Source organism: Sus scrofa, chromosome 4 (assembly GCF_054392235.1).
Source record: "Sus scrofa isolate SSC_HxYL_T2T_F1_AM1 chromosome 4, Sscrofa_HxYL_maternal_Yorkshire_Landrace_v2.0, whole genome shotgun sequence".
In the NCBI taxonomy this organism is placed as follows: Eukaryota; Metazoa; Chordata; class Mammalia; order Artiodactyla; family Suidae; genus Sus; species Sus scrofa.
The window spans coordinates 2,886,843-2,906,086 of record NC_139386.1 but is presented as its reverse complement, the minus strand read 5'-3'; the positions used below and the strand labels follow the sequence as shown (position 1 = coordinate 2,906,086).

Below are 19,244 nucleotides of genomic sequence, written 5' to 3'. Positions count from 1 at the left end.
GAACCCAGCATATCTCCTCTTATTTTCAACTGATTTACCATCCTTTCTGGTTTTCCATCACTCTTACGTAACAACTACCAGGCCTGTTACCTTTCCTCTGAAGCAACTGTTACACGTACCTCACAGCGAAGAGCTAAGAGGAGGGCCCGTGCTTACAAGGACTCTGTTCCTACTGCAGCGAAACCCAGCGGGGCCGCTGGCCCGCTGCTCGCTCGGCCGGGGCGGGGCGCTGCGGCAGCGCCGCCGAGCGCCTTCATCAACTCAGTCCCGCTCCTGCCTCCGGGTGCCGCCTGTCGCCCTTTCACGCCTCAATGGCAGAGCTGAACAGCTGTGACAGGGGCCATCGGGCCTGCAGAGCCCAAACTATTCACTGCGTGGTCCTCTGTGGAAGAAGTTTAATGACCACCGATGCAGGCCATACCTTCTCTTTTACGTACAGAGCCTGTCAAAGCCCTACAGGATTTAGACATACTACCTCCATCGCATTTCTTTGAAATAACAGCCTATCAAAAAGAAAACAAGGTTATTAGTTGTACCTGACTCCCCTAGAAAACTCTAAAACTGATTTGCGTAGTGATGATCCCAAGTCCTACAAAAATCACAATCACGAATAAATGTTTTAGAGAAAGAATTTACATTTTTAACAATGACTACTGCATTCGGATGCCCCCAAGGCAAGGCAGCCAGGGTGCTGGGTCATGACTGACATACACTTGGTGTTTTCTTGGCCTCGGGGCCTGAAGAAGTACACGGAGACACGAGCCATCGCGGGACTGGTCTGGTACTTATGCCAAAGATCCAGAGCAGGATCGGGTGTGCTTAGACTTGGCTGACGCAGTGGCAGTACGACTTACTCCGACGTCTTACTCAGCTGTCGGATGGCAAATCTTTATTGAAATTCAATGTACGTGTGGTGAAGGGCACTGAGGCCCCTTCGTGTGACCATCAGCCACCGGGTGCCTTCCATGAGTTAAGTAAGCCCCGGGCTGGCACCGGGTCTGGGCAGTGAGCACAACAGACAAGGTCCTTGTCCGCCCCAGAGCTTAAAGTCTAGAGGGAGAGAAGACACCGTAACTTTAAGCAGTGCCTATCTAATTATGGACACCTAGGAGGGGAAAGAGCCGGGTCCTGTGACAAAGCCTCCTTAGGAGACGATTTCAGTGTGTGGTCAGATGTGAAGGAGGCGACGGAAGCAGGAAGAACATGCCTGCCTGTGGGCACGCTGCAAAGAGCCAGCTGTGTGCCAGGGGACAGGACCAGATGCCGGCTCTCCCAGGCTTGGCGTGCAGATGTGACACGTCACGCCTGACTCTCTGGTGGCCTCCTCAGGTCGGAGGTGTGGCTCCACAGCAGGGTCCCACCCCCTCACTTGTCCTCCAGCCCCGCCCGCAGGGACTGAGACTGTGCCTCGACCCCGCCCCAGGGCTGCCACATGCTGGCACCCGCCACCAGGGCACCTGGAGCCGGTGATGGCACGAGGTCTGGGGATGCGGGACAGCAAATCAATCTGCCTTCACCCCAAACACAACAGCTGACTGCAAAGCCCCGCGGACACGCCTCCACAAAGGCAGCATAATAAATGCTGCTTGTCTTCCTTCTTCAGAGAAGGGTTAGATTTCACAGTCAAATGGAGTTCCACACAAATTTCTAGAAACTTACAGGCTTCCTGAAGGAATTTCTCTCTCACGCTGTCCGAAGTACAGTTTTTACATGTTTTAATTGCAACCGCCAAAGCTGGGTTCTCCTGTGACAGGGACACATGCAAAGAGAGGGTCTCTATGAATCAGGGGGCATGTTCAGATTGCAGCTCCGTGGATTCTGGATCAGGGAGAATCAGAACCATCAAACCATCAAATCATAACACTTAGAAGAACAAGTGAAATCCCAAGAAAAAACAAAAACAAAATGAGAAAATGGGTTTTAAAATGACCTTTTTTTTTTTTTTTTTGCTTTTGCGGGCCACACCTGCAGCACATAGAAGTTCCCAGGCTAGGGATCGAACTGGAGCTACAGCTGCTGGCCATAGCCACAGCCACATCTACGCCAGATCTGAGCAGCATCTGTGACCTATGTCGCAGCTTGCGGCAACGCCAGATCCCTAACCCACTGATTGGGGCCAGGGATCGAGCCTGTGTCCTCAGGGATACCGGTCAGGTTCGTTTCCTCTGAGCCAATGGGACCTCCCTAGGTGATCTTTAAGACTAGGGCAGTAATGATGCGAGAATGTGCACGTGATCAGAGAATGCCCAAACAATACAAATACGGCTGGTAACGGGGCCTAACAGAAAAAAGCCCCGTGCTAGGAGCTGTCAGACAGACCCACGTCCACTGACCCAGAGCCAGAGGCTGCCCACCACCCTGTGCCGGCGCCGCGGCTGGGCCTCCCTTCGGATTTCTCCTCCCCCCGCCTCACCTGGGTGCCCCTGTTGGCCCTGGTCCCTGCCTGGCACACTCCCCACGGGGAGCTCAGGGGCTGTGCCTCCTCGCTCAGGTCTCTGTTCCCGGGTCACCGTCTTGCAGGAAGGGTGCCCTGACCGCCCCTCCCCCAGTATTCAGTGTATCTGCTTTTGCGCGTCTCTGCTGCCCCAGACAGGATTTCACCTCCGAGAGCAGGGGGAGTTCCTGCTCAGTTTGTTCAGTACGATGTCCCCACCACTGAGCTGTCACCTCTAGCACTTTCAGTTGCTACAAGAAGTAATCTCAAATACAGTAACCAGTGGCAGGTTTTTGTCCATGAAACCTATGCTGAGTCACATTCTGACCAATTATTAAAGAATCTCTAAACTCCTACATTAAAAACAAAACAGTTCCCATTGTGGCTCAGCGGAAACGAACCTGACTAGTATCCATGGGGATGCACATTCAATCACTGGCCTCGCTCGGTGGGTTAAAGATCCGGCGTTGCTGTGAGCTGTGGTGTAGGTCGCAGACTTGGATCCTGAGTTGCTGTGGTTGTGGTGTAGGCCAGCGGCTACAGCTCCAATTTGACCCCTACCCTGAACTTCCATATACCGCGAGTGCAGCCCTTAAAAGAAAAAAGAAGAGACAAAACCAAAATAAACATGCATTCACATACAACATACACAGAGATGTTCAACAAAAAATGTGAACTCTGCTGAGATTCACGCAACAAATACATTGTGGGTCTTTAAAAAATTGCTCTCTCGTATTCTCACACCTAGAGTGAATGAAACAAAGTCTACCAGCCCTGCTTGGGGCTGCACAGTGATTCACCAGCCCTGCTTGATCCTGGTGAATCACTGTGCTTGAGGAACTCCAGTGTGCTTGCCTAGTAAGAATTTGAGAGACCATCGATTTAGGTCAAGAAGCCTCACCCCCCTTGAGTCTCACAGGCAGGTGGGTCCAAGCCTAGGATTTAGGTCTTCTGACCAAATTCAGATCCAGGGCTCTTTCTAATGCATTTTGCCTCAAAGAGCAGAGTTAAGAGAGTTAAAAAAAGGAACAACACACAGCTCTGCTGGGGGACAATGGCATGAGCGGCATCTGGGAAGCTCTGAGACCCAAGTTCGATCCCCGGCCCAGCACAGTGGCTTAAGGAGACGGTGGCTCTGATCTGATCCTTGGCCTGGGAACTCCATATGCTGTGGCCAAAAAAAAAAAAAAGAAAAAAAAGACAACTAATGCAGTCCCCTTCGTGGCTCAGCGGTTAAGGAACCCAATTAGGATCCCTGGTCTCGCTCAGTGCTCAGTGGGTTAAGGATCTGGCATTGCTGTGAGCTGTGGTGTATGTCGAAGACGTGGCTCAGCTCCTGAGTTGCTGTGGCTGTGTCGTAGGCTGTCAGCTGTAGCTCCGATTCAACCCCTAGCCTGGGAACCTCCATATGCCGTGGGTGGGGTCCTAAAGTGGGGAAAAAAAAAAAAAAGGCATAATATAGTAAAAAAAATTGGAAAAGGAGTTAACAGCTAAAAATGTAATAATGATATAATTTTACATAAGCATAAGGGCAAAGACTTTCAAAACTGAACTTTAAAAAACAGACTCTCTAACGATGATCTGCTGTCCTTGAAGGAAAGTACTTTTCCAGACCTTTGGTTATAAAATAATGAGCGCATGTGTAAAGACACGAAAGACTGATAGATGAGTCACCGGAGGAGGAAAATGCCACCTGCAGGTTCTAAGCAGGTGTATCACCTGTGCCATTAGAGCTTCATGAAAGCCATCTCTGAACAGCTGTCCAGGTCTAGGTGAAAAACAAGTTTCTTGAACAAGTCTGTACTATTATTTATTTTTATTTTTATCTTTTGCTTTTTAGGGCCACACCACGGCAAATATGGAAGTTCCCAGGCTAGGGGTCGAATCAGAGCTACAGCTGCCCACCCAAGCCACAGCCACAGCAACACCAGATCCCAAACCCACTGAGAAAGGCCAGGGATCAAACCTGCATCCTCACGGATACTCGTTGGATTCGTTTCCACTGCACCACAATGGTAACTCCCTGTACTATTATTTTAAAATAGCATTTAAAAATGACTGACCTAATAAATAAAAACATACAATGACAAGTGTTGGTGGGGGTATGGAGAAATGGGCAGTCTTGTGTACTGCTTCTAGGAATCTAAATCGGAGCAGCTTCTTTGGAAAAAGGTTTAGCAGTTTGGCAAAAAGTGATGACCCAGCAATTCCACTTCTAGACACATATACTTGAGAGAACTGAAAATTATGTTCACACAAAAACTTACACACAAATGTTCACAGCTGCATTATTCACAGTAGCCAAAAAGCGGTAACGACTTTTGGCAACAACCAAATGCCCATCAGCTGATGAATGAGCAAACACAAAGTGGCCTATCCAGACAGTGGAATGTTATCTGGCTGTTAGAAAAAAAGGAAGTACTGCTACATGCTACCCATGGATCAAGCCTGACAACACTATGCCAACTAAAAGAAACCCGTCACAAAAGGCCATGTACTGTATGATTCTACTTACACAAAATGTCCAGAAGAGGCAAATCCATAGAAACAGAGCGAACAGGTGACTGTCCAGGCCTCAGCAGAGGGTGGAGTGGGAAGTAACTGCCAACATGTGTGGGGCTTTTTTTTTTTTTTCCCCCCAAAATACCACTCAATGAATTTATCACATTTATAACACACTGGCTAGCGTGCCGTGCTGCACAGCACATCCTTGCTGCTCATGGATTTTAGGCCGAGCAGTTTGCCTCAGTCCTGTTCCTTTCACGCGCCCTCCCCGAGTCCCTCTCCCCACTGGTAAGCACTAGCTTGTTTTCTACATCTGTGAGTCTGTTTCTATTTTGTTGTATTCATTCATTTATTTTTTAGATTCTGTATATAAATAACAGAGTATTTGTCTTTCTCTGACTTGTTTCACTTAGCATACTGTTCTCCAAGTCCATCCATGTTGCTGTAAATGGGAAAATTTCATTCTTTTTAATGGCTGAGTAGTATTTCACTGTATACATACACACCACATCTTCTTCTTTTTTTCTCTTTCCTTTTTTGGGCTGCACCTGCGGCATATGGAAGTTCCCAGGCTAGGGGGAGAATCGGAGCTGCAGCTGCCAGCCTATGCCACAGCCACGGCAACACCAGATTCCAGCCACACCTATGAACTATATGCCTCAACTGTGGCAATGCTGGATCCTTAACTCACGAGCGAGGCATCATGAACACGGTGTTGGGCTTTTAACCCACTGAGCCACAACAGGAAGGCCTACCACGCCTTCTTTGTCTGTTGTCTGCTGACCAGCACTTAGGTGGCCTCCTTATCTTGGCTTAGAAATAATGCTGCTGTGAACACTGGGATGCACGTGTCTTTTCCAACGAATGTTTTTGTTTTCTTTGCATGTATACTCAGGAGTGGCATTGCTGGGTCCCGTGGCAGTTCTATTTTTAGGCTTCTGAATACCCTCCATACTGTTTTCCACCACGGCTGCACCAGTTTACATTCCCAACAGCGCGCAGACTCCCTCTTCGCCACACCCTCGCCAAGGTAGGAAGTTGCTCTGCGGAGTAAAGAAAATGTTCCAGGAGTTCCCGTCGTGGCGCAGTGGTTAACCAGTGGTTAACGAATCCGACTAGGAACCATGAGGTTGCGGGTTCGATCCCTGGCCTTGCTCAGTGGGTTAAGGATCCGGCATTGCCGTGAGCTGTGGTGTAGGTCGCAGACAAGGCTCAGATCCTGCGTTGCTGTGGCTCTGGCGTAGGCTGGCAGCAAAAGCTCCGATTCCACCCCTAGCCTGGGAACCTCCATATGCCGCGGGAGCAGCCCTAGAAAAAGCAAAGACAAAAAAAAAAAAAAAAAAAGAAAAGAAAATGTTCCAGAATTGACTGTGGCGATGGCCGCACAACCATGTGAACACACTAAGGAACCACGGAATCACCCACTTTGAAAGGGCAAGCGCCCCTGTATGTGAATTGCATTTCAATATAACTATTATTAAGTAAGTAATTTTAAAAATTCACCGATCTCTCCTGGAAGGCAAGTTGGGACAAAGTAATGTTCTTTTCCAGAAAACGCAGGTAAGGGGACACTGGCTAACTGCTCCTGACTTCGGTCACCTGCTTGTCAGTTCCACCCATGGACCAATAAGCCACGGACTCTATCCCTGACGACAGAGGCTGAATGAAAGGTTAAAAACGAATGACAGACGCAGCTCTCAGGAGCTAATCTTGCCATTTTCTGGTTTCTGAACACAGCAAGTGAGGCGACATACATGAGAAGCTCCATAAAGAACAGCTGAAACTAGCTGAAAGAACGAAGGACTCATGTGGACAAACAGGAGGCAATTTGAATGTACGCAGACAGGGCAGCGGGTTGCTGACCACATCATAGGACTTACTGGGCTCGTGTAAGCGCCTTGGTGCACGTCCCCAAACTGGCCCTCTCCAATGCACCGTCCGAGCTCTATCCTCTCCCTCTGAATCTCATAGTCCCTGGCTGCAAAACACGATCCAGACACCAGAAAAATCCTTAGGTGGGAATTCCCAATGCAGAAGACACCGTTACATGTCATTTCCTCCTCATCCTCCATGAGTAAAAGTTTCATCAGTAGCACATCATTCTACGAAAATGCTTTAAACAGAGCGGAATTCTCTTAAACAACATTTTAAAAGCAATGTATGTAACTTACGGCACTGGCTGAATCACTGAAACAATGAGTTTATACAAGGCAGATTGTTTTCGCAGTTTTGAATGTCTGAATTAGGTGACATCTATTTGACGCTTTTCTAAATAATTGCTCCAAGTTTATATATTTTTAATCATGTGCTTAATTAATATGTGCTATTAGTTCAGGTATTAATACATGAAGGCTAAAAACCAGTTATTTTAAGCAATTTTTTATAGGTTACCACAATTGGTAAACGTGGAGGCAACAAGAAATTGTGTCGTAAGTAACTATGTTTTGAAAGTTTAAGAGTTTTCCACTTTATTATAATCCTATCTATATTATTCATGAGCTAAAAGAGTTTAAAGAGGTAGGTAGCTTCTAAAAACTAATTTCAAAATTGATGACTTGGCATCAGTGTTGAATATACCATAAAAGAATCCATAAGTATTTGACACTTTTGAGAGTAGATGCCTCAAAGTGATGTGTTAAACTGTTAGGATTTATACAAAACCAATTATTTAGCAGGCTTTTGAGGCACACAGAAAGAAAAGACCCACCAGGAACCTAGTAGATGGAGTCTAATCCAATTAGCTACTTGGTACTTTCATTTCTTCCAGGCAGAAAATTATATATATGAACTGTATACATTCCATTAGCATGATTACCAATGAAATAAAACAACAGCCAAATCTTTAAAAACTTTCTCCCTGGTTTGCCAAATTATAAATCATATAGAAAACTTAACCCCAATTTTCGATGGTTATTCTCCTCTTTAAAATCACTTTAGCTAGTAGTTCCATTGATTTAACAGCATGAGTAAACCAATGAAAAATAGTTTAAAAACAAAAGTTAACTAAAAACGGAAACATCCCATATCATTCCATAGGTTGCAATTGCAAGCAAATGCAGTTATTTTAAAGGAAACCTGTTACCTTCATCTATTCCATAGCTTTCTGTATTGCAATTAAGAGAGAGAAAAATTGAAGACCTTGCTTAGAAATAACTAATAGCAATTAGGTTAACAACAACAAACATGGAGAACACATTTCAATATTTACTCTGTTAACTATTTTAACTAAGAACATGGGTCAAAAAAGAGGACTAAACACAAGTAACACTCTCGAGCTAACGCAATGGTATAGACAAGGCTTTCCATTTCTATCCCGTAATTCCTAAATGATACGTCACTTTTACGGGGTTCGGATAAAAGCTAGCCATGCTGGACATTTACCACTCAACTACGAATACCGTAAGAATAAAAATTTGGATACTCTGCAGGAATGTACAAATGACTAAATGGCTAACCAAAAATTTAAACCTAAATCTAAACACGTTTCCAAATTGCTATGGCAAGTCAAAATGAACACAGTCAAATCTCAGCCTCTGCTGTAAGTCACTGGCCTGGGAGCTCATGAAAGGAGGTCCCCACCCCGCGAAGGCACCATGCCTGAGGGGAATGAGCTGCTCCTCTTTATTTTGGTAACTCTCCAAATGTATACGGTACGCAAAGTTGAACACATTTACACACGGGGCAAAGCATTTGCCTGTTTTTTACATGTTTTTACAGGGGCAAACATTTCTTTTACAAATACACGGAGCTCTTCTGGAGTCGGGACATCAGATGCTGAATGATAAAGGCCTCTGAGTCTGGAAAGTGGACGCCTGATTGGGCCTCTGCAGGAGGAGGCGTAACATTTTTTTTCAGGTAGATGAAATTTCAAGGGCACCTCCAACTCATGAGCAGGGACCATGCTCCTGACTCTCCTCACCAACAAGCCGCACACAGAGAAGCAGCGTGTTTACATCCGCTGAGTAGCAGATCAGCAGGTGGCTGAGGAGTCACTCGCCCTACACCCCGCTCTGAGCTGGAGAACCGGATGCGGGAACCTCTCTATGATTGTTTAGTCAAGGGCAACAGACACTTCAAAGGAGAAATGCACGCCAATCAATATGTGTATTCAAAGAACTGTGTATGTACACATGTGTATATGGATTTAGCTTTAAATACCGACTTTCTCTCTAATTGATAAAGGCGCTATTATCAGAGAGGCAGAAAACAAGACTACAAACCCCCCGTAACTAAACTGACTTATCATAGATGTCTGAGTCCCAGGCGTCTGACGCAGCCGTGGACACATACAACACGGAATTCTGAGGGCTGACAAAGTGTTTCTGTTAAGCACTCAGTAAGGTATTAAAAGTAGGTCTGGAAAGACAATATTTAAAACCTTTAAACGTGAGGCACTTAAAAGTTAAGCATCTGTCAAATCTCAAAGAGCAAAAGCAGACGTCTACTCACTCGAGGGCATGGTGTAAGTATCTTCTTCATCTATGATCTCCGCATAATCGTCTGTTTCTGCAGGAGAGGAAACAGATATGTTGGAAGCGGTCAAACACTCGACCCCCCGGCCTTTCATGGGATTTGAAAAGGCAAAGTGATCTGCCTAAAGCCTCTACGATGCTGACATATTCTTAAAACACTATTACTCAGTTTTTGTTCACACATGAGTCACTTATGGAAATAAAAGTGACATCATGGTCCAACATGTTCTAATACACAGACTTGTCCCCCAGGGAGCACACACAGCTAACAGAGAAAGCCCTTGTGAAGAACAGAAAGACAGGAAACAAGGCTGGATGACTCACACCCACCACCTCGCCGCTCCGGCTGCAAAACCCTCCCTCAGCTGTACCGGATTCATGTGTAAAACCACTCTGCTGTCACGGCGAGTTCGCCACTCAAGCCCGGTGCCTCAGAACACGGCTCGGATCCCAGTGGTGACTCGCGCGCACAGCGAGGGGGGACGGTCGCTGTGGGAGCAGGTGGCAGGCTGACTCTGACGAGAGGAACTGGGCGAACGTAGGCCATCCGCTCAGCGTGAGAGCAACCATGAATTGCCCTCTTGTAACCTTCCGCTCACACGGAGGTTCCCAGGCTAGGGGTCCAATCAGAGCTGCAGCCGCCGGCCTACACCACAGCCACGCCAGATCCGAGCCGTGTCTGCGACCTACACCACAGCTCACGGCAACGCTGGACCCTTAACCCGCTGAGGGAGGCCAGGGATCAAACCTCAGGGTTACTACTGAGATCCGCTTCTGCTGGGCCACGACGGGAACTCCGAAACTGTTCACACTAAGGTCAAAGGGTATCAGATGTGCCAGGAAGAATAACGTGAGGACAAAGAGCATCTTAAGACGCCTTCTCTTCCGAGCGCACATCGAGGACTTCCAGTGCTCCCGCCGACCGCTTCCGGGACGGCAGCACCTTCAAGGGCCCTCGCCACGTTCCTGGCGGGAACTCCGCTTGAAGGAAACAACCACTCCCTTGGACAACTGTGCTGAAAAAGCCCATAGGTCCTGTTTGCCTCTTTCTGGAAAGAGGAAAACCGTTAGTAGCTCTGAGCACAAGGGATTGAGCTGCTGGCCAGGAAAGGAAGGGCAGGTCCTGAACTTTCCTTTGGAAAATCTAACCCCAGAGAAAGTAAAAGCTAAAGAACCAAAAGGCCTTTCTTCTGTGCGACTATTCCTTCGTTCATATATTAAAATTACAGACACCAGAGAAACTAGAGAATGTACGCAGTTTATAGTCACGAGCACGTCGACTGTTCCACAGACTGCTATGGCAATGACCAAGAGAAAATCTAAGGGCGACTGGAAGAATTCATTTCTGAATTTGTAATCATCTATCACTGAAAGTGAACTAAGTAAGAAAAAAAATTCAACGGGCGGAATGTAAAATCACTACGTCAGCTAAGACATTTAGCAAATGCGAGCTATTTCTTTTTTTTTCTTTTTCTTTTCTTTTTTAGGGCCACACCCGCAGCATATGGAGGTTCCTAGGCTAGGGGTCTAAACAGAGCTGCTGCTGCCGACCTACACCACAGCCACAGCAACACCAGATCCGAGCCGCATTTGTTACTACACCACAGCTCACAGCAATGCTGAATCCTTAACCCACTGAGCAAGGCCAGGAATTGAACCTGCAACCTCATGGTTCCCAGTCAGATTTATTTCTGCTGCACCAAGATGGGAACTCCCCAATGTATTTCTAAGTCTTGTCTGACAGGCAGATAATTAGTACCATTCTTTTTTTCTTTAGGCTGCACTTGCCACATGTGGAAGTACCCAGGCCAGGGATCGAACCTGCGTCACAGCAGTGACCTGAGCCACAGCAGTGACAACACAGGATCCTTAATCCACAGAGCCATCAGGGGACTCCTGTATTAGTCTCATGTTTAAAAATAATCTTACTTTCAGAATTAATGAAAAAAACTTATTTAATCTACCCCAACTCTTAACATTCTTATATTGCCACAGTTCTCCCTGAGAACTGTTATCCTGCTCTCAGCGAGGACAAGAAGAGTAAGTGGTAGGTTCTGGGCCTTGCTTTTGTGTACAATGGTCAAGTGAGGCTGTGGAACTAAACCTGGGGACACAAGGGTGCTGCTCAGGCAGTAAGAAACAGGACCAGGCAGAGGGTGTCTGCTCACAGCCGAGGTCACACAGATGCACCCTCAGCGTTTATTCCGCAGCTGGACAAGCCACTCCGCACCGCTCCCTCAGAAGCACATGCAAGCAAGGCTGCGTCTCCACCAAGGCCAGGCCTCCCCTTGCTGCCTCCTGCACACCGAGCACACACATCACTGAGCGGGTGGGGCAGGATCCTGGCAGTGAAGCAGCCCGGCCTGCTTGCCTCTGCCTCTCACCCCGGCTGTGCTGTTACCAGGATGGCTCCAGAATCTTCAGTACCCCATGCCCTGGCTCTTTGCTCCAAGGAGATGTCATGGACCCATCAACCCCACAGGCACTGAAGCGTGACAAGGCGCCTGTCTCCCTGGGAGCTGGGTCTGCCACCTGAGTGACGGTCAGGACGCTGTCCCAACAGCAAAGCTCTGCCGCCTGCCAAGGGCCAGTGCTCAAAGCCTGTGCTGCTCTCAGCAGGGCCCCACCAGGTCAGAGACCCCCTTCACCTCCTCCTCCTCCTCAACACCAGGGCCAGCAGCCACCTGACTTCCTCCACTGCCCTCCGGAGCGGAGCCCCCAGGGCGGAGTAGCCCTGGTCTGAATGTTTACAGCTATTCTCAGGCCCAGCCCAGGGCACGGGCTCTGTCAATACTTGCTGAACGAGAAGCAGTGCATTTCAACCGCGCAGCGAGGGGACTGCATGTCCGCAGGAACTGAGGTGAGGAGGCCAAGCCAGGGCACCTGTGGCCGGCAGGCGGGCCCCAGCCACACTTCGGGGTGACCCACTTGGCCTTGGCAGGCACTGCACCCGCGGGGCTTCAGCTGCGCCGTCACGTGTGAGATGAGGCCCCGGCAGCAGGCACTGACGCGATGACTGTGGGGGTGCCTATAAACTGCCTGGCGGTCCTGCACGCAACAGGTGGCTGAGAGACGGGAGCCCCTCGTCTGGCTTCTGAGGCCCCCCCCGGAAGGAGCCTTCCTGCTGGGGCAGAAACGGCTCCCAGGACCGCCTCTCCTCAAAAACCCTCGGTGGAGATGCCAGCCTCCGAGGCAGCTCACAAAGAGTGAAAATGAAACGGCTCGTAAACGGACCTGGGAAAACTGGGTTGCCCGTGTGCTTAAATTAAGCCACGAATCACAGGCAGGAGCCTGCGGGTTTTTTTTTTTTTTTTTTTTTTTCCTGCTGCTATGAGAACTCTGCATAGAAATGCTGGGGTTACCCAAATGACGTGGCATCACTCGCAAAGATGTGGGTGTGGACGCGGACGCTGTGACGTCATGTAAACAGAGAATTTTCACTGCTGTGTCCTCATGACTTGCTTCTCATGGGGCAGGGTCAACACTGCCGAAGACACGTGGACCCCCAAAGATCCACGTGACCTATATAGGGCTTTTCAAGTGGGAATATTTGGCCTACTTCTCCAAGAATGCTTTTTTTTTTTTTTTGCGGCCACACCTGTGACATATGGAAGTTCCCGGGCTAAGGGTCAAGTGCAGCCGCAGCTTTTAGCCTATAGCACAGCCGCAGCAACGCCAGATCCAAGCCACATCTGCAACCTATGCGGCACCTTGCGGCAACAATGGATCCTAAACCCACTGCATCCTCAGGAACACTATGTCAGGTTTGAACCTGCTGAGCCACAATGGGAACGCAATCTAAGAATTCTTTCTTTATTTTTTTTAGGGCTGCACCCGTGGCATATGGAGGTTCCCAAGCTAGGGGCTGAATCGGAGCTACAGCTGCCAGCCTACACCACAGCCGCAGCAACGCCAGATCTGAGCTGTGTCGGTGACCTACGCCACAGCTCATGGCAGCACCAGATCCTAAACCCACTGAGTGAGGCCAGAGATCAAACCCGTGTCCTCATGGGCACTAGCTGGATTTGTTTCTGATGCACCACACCAGGAACTCCTAAGAATTCTTGACACTGATTCGGTTCTATCTTCTATTTTTCTTTCCTGGCGTTTAGAATTATGGGACAGTACAGCACCAATATGAGAGGTACTTTTACATACTCAAGGGCCCTTACAAAACTGCAGTCCAGCCTGAAACCGCCTGGGCCCCCGAAGTGATGGCAAAAGAGAAAGACAACATCAATGACAAGGAAGCAGATTCAAGATCTGGGCACAAATAAGGAAAGCGGCCCAGCAGCCGGGACCAGTCGGTCTCAACCCTCTGGTCACCAGCGCCCTTACCCGCACAACAGCGAAGCCAGTCCCAATGATGCTCTGAGTCCCCCCCGTGCCTCGGGAGCCAGGTCGGAAAATGCACGCGTGCAGGGGCCTCCGAGAGTGAGCAGGAGTTGCTAACTAGTTGCCGAAGAGCCAAAGCTCTGGCCTAAGCTCTCAAAGCTGCTGGCTTAAGTCCCGGGAAGCAGATGCACTTTCCCAAGTTGTGTTTAGTTAAGATCTTCCACTGCAAGGGCTTTGCTCATGATGTCATCAACCCGCCACAAAACGGACACATGATGCTGGAACCGTCAGCGACCGTCGTCTTTGATGCAATCATCAGGAAAAAATGCACCCCCCGCATTTTAGTTTACAAGCCCTCACTCCATGTTAGAAAGAGCGCAAAGCTTCATGCAGGCAGCACACAGAGGAGACGGAGACACAGACACGACGTGACCTGTGGACCTCCAGTCTATGAGGTGACAGCCTCGACAGCCTGCTGAGCAAGCCTCCCTCTCACTTCTGCTGAGCTTTCTCTCACTGGCTCATCTGCGGGACCCTGAAAGTCATTCCCCGTCTCCCCTCGCCGCCGCCTCACTCCGGGCTGCAGCCCACGGCCTCTGCACGTGGGCGACGGCGTCCACACCGCCACCAGTTCCTGCTGAGTGGCACCGCTTGGAACATTTTCCTTCGTCTCTACAGTTTTAATAATGAAATCTTTACACCACGCTATGCATATATACCCAGCTGGAGTGGACCACGGAGGTGTGCGGCAGAAACTGAGTTACCCTTCTCAGGCCAAAGCCTTGAGCAGCTGTGAAGAGACCATCATGTTTTCATGCTCGTTTTGTTGGATCCGAGCCACATTTTGCCTTTTTCATTGAATAACGAATGATATTTATATCCATTAAGTCATTATCTCATATTAGTAACAAAAACGTGAAAATAAGTATTACCGTCCCCACTAATTTCATCTGTAGCTCCGGGTGGCATGCAAAGAAAGGGGAGGGAGAAAGGGGGGAGGAAAGGGGGGGAGAGAGGGAAAACACACTATTAAAATGACAAGCAAATCAAAGCATAAGGAAAACACAAAAATTACCACCACCACCCCAGTCTACTTCAAGAGACGAAAGAAAGACTGCAGGAGTAAGGGTGTTACCCGCCTCGGGCATTGTGCAAGTTTGGGGCCGTGCACACATTATCCCAAGTGAGAGCAGTGCTGCAGAGTTTAAGAGGTTTCTGCCACACTAAGCAAAACTAATTGGATTGCCTCTCACAGTTCAATGTTAAAAACGACTCTAGTTTCCTGAAAAAGAATTTGCATCCTCTCAGCCGGACATGAGAACCACTGGTCATTAACGTGTACGCCGAACAATAATCAGTGTGCTTCCTCCAGGGAGCCAACCACGATTTCAGCTGCTGCAGGGCGGGCGGAGGGCAGCCTGCACAGCAGCGTGCGGAGTACAGCACTGGGCCCTGCGGAAGAGGGTCATTTCCCCCTCATGGTGCGGCAGAAACGACCGCGCCAATTATTACCCATAATTTTTCCTTTCCTTAGAAGCCTCTCCAAGTGGCCTGCCTGCCTATGGTTGCAGTACCCCTGGATATCTGCCCCCAAAGCATGAACAGGAGAGCCCTGGAGCTCACTCTGGCCGTCCCCCCTTCGGCTGCATGCCGTATTAGGAAACCCAGGATGCAGAGATGTGGGAGCTGCCGGGCCCTTCGGTAAAACGCTAAGACCCCACAAGTGAAACTGGGAAGCGCCTTTTTGCCCTGTCATGCATTTAAACACCAGCCAACGGGCAAACAAAGAGTCTGCTATCAGGAGAGCAGCCCACAGACAGTCACCGCAAACCCTGGCCTGCTAGGCAGCAGACAGCACGCCAGTGACCCCAAAAAAGGCACAATCTACAAGCATCTGGTTAGACTGCTGCCTGGGGCGCTGTGGTTATGAAGAGTCTGTGCAAATGAATGCAGTACCCGTAGAAGGAGGCTCATGGGAACAGAAGACCAAAGGGAGAAAGCGCCTAGCTTTCTTAACTTTATGGTGGCAGTGACTGACTCCTTTACAGAGAGGCAGGAGGAGGAAAGAGAAAAACAGAAACACATTATTTCAATACAAAAGAAAACAGGTTACATTTTAGGCACATCTATAAAAACAAATACAAAATTGCAATGCTTTCAGGCGGCTATTGGCATACTTTATTTCTTAATAAAATAGACCTGAGTTTTTAAAAACATTACTATTTTAAAATGCAATTTTCCGTCTTAGCAAAGATTAGCACTAGATACAGAAACTTCCAGCGAGACATAAAGGGAGCTGCCCACTCCACAACCGAGTAGAGGCACAGAGACCTTTGCAAATAACAAAACTGACACAAAGTGAAACCAGACCAAAAAAAACCTGATAATTCAAGACACTTGTGAACACTTATCATTCAACCACAAAGAAAAAATTGCTGAAAACTGGCAGATCCTGATTTGTGAAAGAGCTTTATGAGCCATTTCCCCCAAATCATCAGCATAGACATATACTGCATGTATTCCCCTTAAATAAGCTACCTTAACATAAACAACTGGTGACAAGGCTCTTTGAATACACAGAATGCCAAGCCCCCTCCCTACTAGCATCCTGTGTTCATTCATTCTCCATCACGGAGGTCAGCTTGTTCGCTGTCAGGCACCTGCTGGATAACAAGACACATCCCAGCCTCCTGGGAGCACCCAGCACCGTGAAACGGAGAAGCAAAGATACAGGACACTAAGGGCAACAGTGGACATGACAAAGTGAGGTCAAAACAAGGGAGCTACAACCCTTTAAACTGCAGCAGTGACAACATGGGACAGGAAAGACACAGGTGGCATGCCAAATTTAACTGTAGATCCACAGCGTCCCATCAAGAAAGGCTAGGACAAACAGATAGGAGCTGTCAGCACCATCAAGGCATGAAACAATGTGATCCCAAGGGGTGACTGTGGCTGGCAGGGAAGAGGCCTGAGAGCTGGGAGTGGTGGGCTCCCGGGGGTGGGATGGGGGGCAGGCAGAGAACCAGAAGAGCGGGGGATGGAGAGGGCTTTCAGCTGATGGAGAGAGGGTGGGGCAGGCGACAAGTGAGGGGGCCTGGGCTGGTGGGATGATCTGGCTCCCACCTGATGGGCGCTTTCCCAGCTCAGCATGAAACTATCATGCAAGAGGCAGCGCCAGGGTCCCATCGCAGGTGTGTGGGCCCAACCAAAGCAAGGGAGGCGGCGTCCTTGCCATTAGTCTCAGCTGCATCAAGGCCGATGTAGGACAGAGAGCTGGGCTCTGCCAAATAAGCAGGCGAAGACCAGGCAGGGCGTGGGTGATGGTGCAATGCCAGGGAGCCTAGGTCTGGCCCAGGGCTGCTGGGCTGTAAGGGGCCAGTGGGTGGAAGGGCAGCATCCTGGAGTCAGAGGGCTGCTGGAGCTGGGTACTCCAGAGAACAAGCTAGCGAACAGGGCAGGGCACCACGGGTGAGGGCCTGCTGGTGCCGAAATCAGCGGCCCTGGCCAGGCTCAGGCCTGTGGGGGTGGCTGGGGCGAGGCAGGAGGGACCGTCCACTGCCAACACCGGAAGCATCCAGAACAGGAGGCGCGATGGGGGCTGGGCACTCTGAGGGAGGACAGTCCAGAAGAGTAACGAGAGGCAACGGATGCTCAGCCCCCTCCAGTCCTAGTGCTGCAGTGGCTCCGAGAGGAAACAGAGCCATGGCCACGTGGCGAGAGGGCAGCAGTGCCCTCAGGGCAGGGGCCAGTCTGGGGAGGGGCAGGTGGCCACAGGCTCAGATGGAGGCTGTGACACAGGAGCCTCCGAAGGCGTGCGCAGAAGGGCCGGGAGGGACCAGGTGTGGACGGTGCACAGGGCGCGAGGCTGGCCTGGCGGGTCAGGGCTGCTCAGCACCCTCAGTCACACACGTGGAGCCAGGGTGCCCGCTGACCACCTCTCCTCAGACGTCACGGACGAGTGATGACAAGCACTGTGTTCCGGGAAGAGTCCTTCCAGCAAACCGTCTCCCCGGGGTGGTCGTGGGAAGCCCCCCCGTTGCTGGCAATGTTACAGATCCATGAATTCGTAACGATGCTCAAACAAGAAAACCCTGCAGAACAACAACCGCATCTGGCTAGGGAGGGAACACATGGCTTTCAGCAGTGGCAAACTGAAGGAAAGAACAGGGCAATTTTCTTCTCTTTCCAGAAAGAACCATTTCTCATGGTAACTAAACTGATAGGAGAGGGCTGCCCTTATACCAGCTGGAGTTCCTGATGTGTGCCTGCAATAGGATTGGCGGCGTCTCAGGAGCACTGGGACGCAGGTTTGATCCCCAGCACAGCGGGTTAAGGATCTGGTGTTGCAACTGCGGCTCGGATTTGATCCCTGGCCTAGGAACTTCATATGCCACAGGGCGGCCAAAAAGAAAAAAAATTGTAACAGCTAAATAAACCAAGAGGACACGAGGGCACGTGTTGCTACTTTGTGCCCCTGATGAGACCCAAGCACGAGTGTCAGCAGCTGCCGGGGATGCTCACGGGAACTCTCTAACAAACGGCAGCAGACCAAGCCTGACGACGACGGGCCTCTTGTCACCGAGACGGCCGGATGGTGCTTCCCCTGCGGCGTGTTCCTGTATAAGCCAGATCGCTGAGCCCGAACCTGAGCAAACTTCTCTCGCTCCTAACGACCATCCTATAGGAAGTTCAGGAATACAGGGGCTGAGAGGACCCGGCTCGACACAGTGCGACGGGGCTGCAATCAGCCAGACCCAGGCTGTGGAGACACGGCCTAAGTGACACACTTCCTTCAACAGGGAAACTGCCTGCCTTTTCAAGAAAAGAAACAGAGAAAAAAGGGAGCCCAGGGCACAGAGACCGGAGGAGACACATCCGAGGTCCCCCAGCACTGCTCGTCTGACCCCTGACCGGTGATGCCGGGTGGGAAACCACTTAACCTGGGAATCAGACGCTGACAGAGTTGGTGTCGAGGAGCTGCTGCTGCCTTTCTAACAACAGGACAGCACTGCTTTAAAGAGTCCTCATCTTTGAGAAACCTTTGGGGATGGGGCGCCTCAGGCGCGCTTTAGACAGTCAGTGAGGACTGCGTGTCTGCGCCAGTGGGCGGAGGCAGAGCTGGAGGACGGCTGGTTTGCAGCCACCCAGTCTGGCGGGAGGACTTCGAGGATCACTGGCCAAGTCTACTCGCGCTGCTTCCGCGCACGTCTGGAGTTTCCTATGATAGAAATTTACAGAAAACTAAAATTCAAAAGCATAACAATATCCAGTTCACATGGGCTCTTGCTTGTAAAAATATCGGCTTCATCTTATCTTGACTCATGTAGTTTCATCTTAGTAAATTCCACAACTATCATGCAGCCATGCCATGTGATTAGGAAGCCTTGAGGTTAAGTTCTAGAACTTATATTTTACAAGTTTCCAGCCTTCCTTTAGGTTTTCTCATGAAGGAAAACAAGAAAAACTGGGTCTTTGGATGCTAGCAATATTTGTTT

General features: G+C 49.6%; 1 protein-coding gene across 50 annotated transcripts in view; it reads right to left on the bottom strand.

Moving 5' to 3' along the window:
- Window positions 1-19,244, bottom strand: part of PTK2 (protein tyrosine kinase 2) — a 240,104-nt gene that overhangs the window by 60,368 nt on the left and 160,492 nt on the right. For 20 of the 50 annotated variants that reach the window (XM_021088849.2, XM_021088851.2, XM_021088854.2 and 17 more), the window contains 3 exon segments: window positions 9,389-9,445; window positions 6,820-6,917; window positions 1,660-1,744 (listed from right to left, as the gene is read on the bottom strand). In XM_021088849.2, the coding sequence (XP_020944508.2) occupies window positions 1,660-1,744; window positions 6,820-6,917; window positions 9,389-9,445 (240 nt within the window). 50 annotated transcript variants of the gene reach the window in all.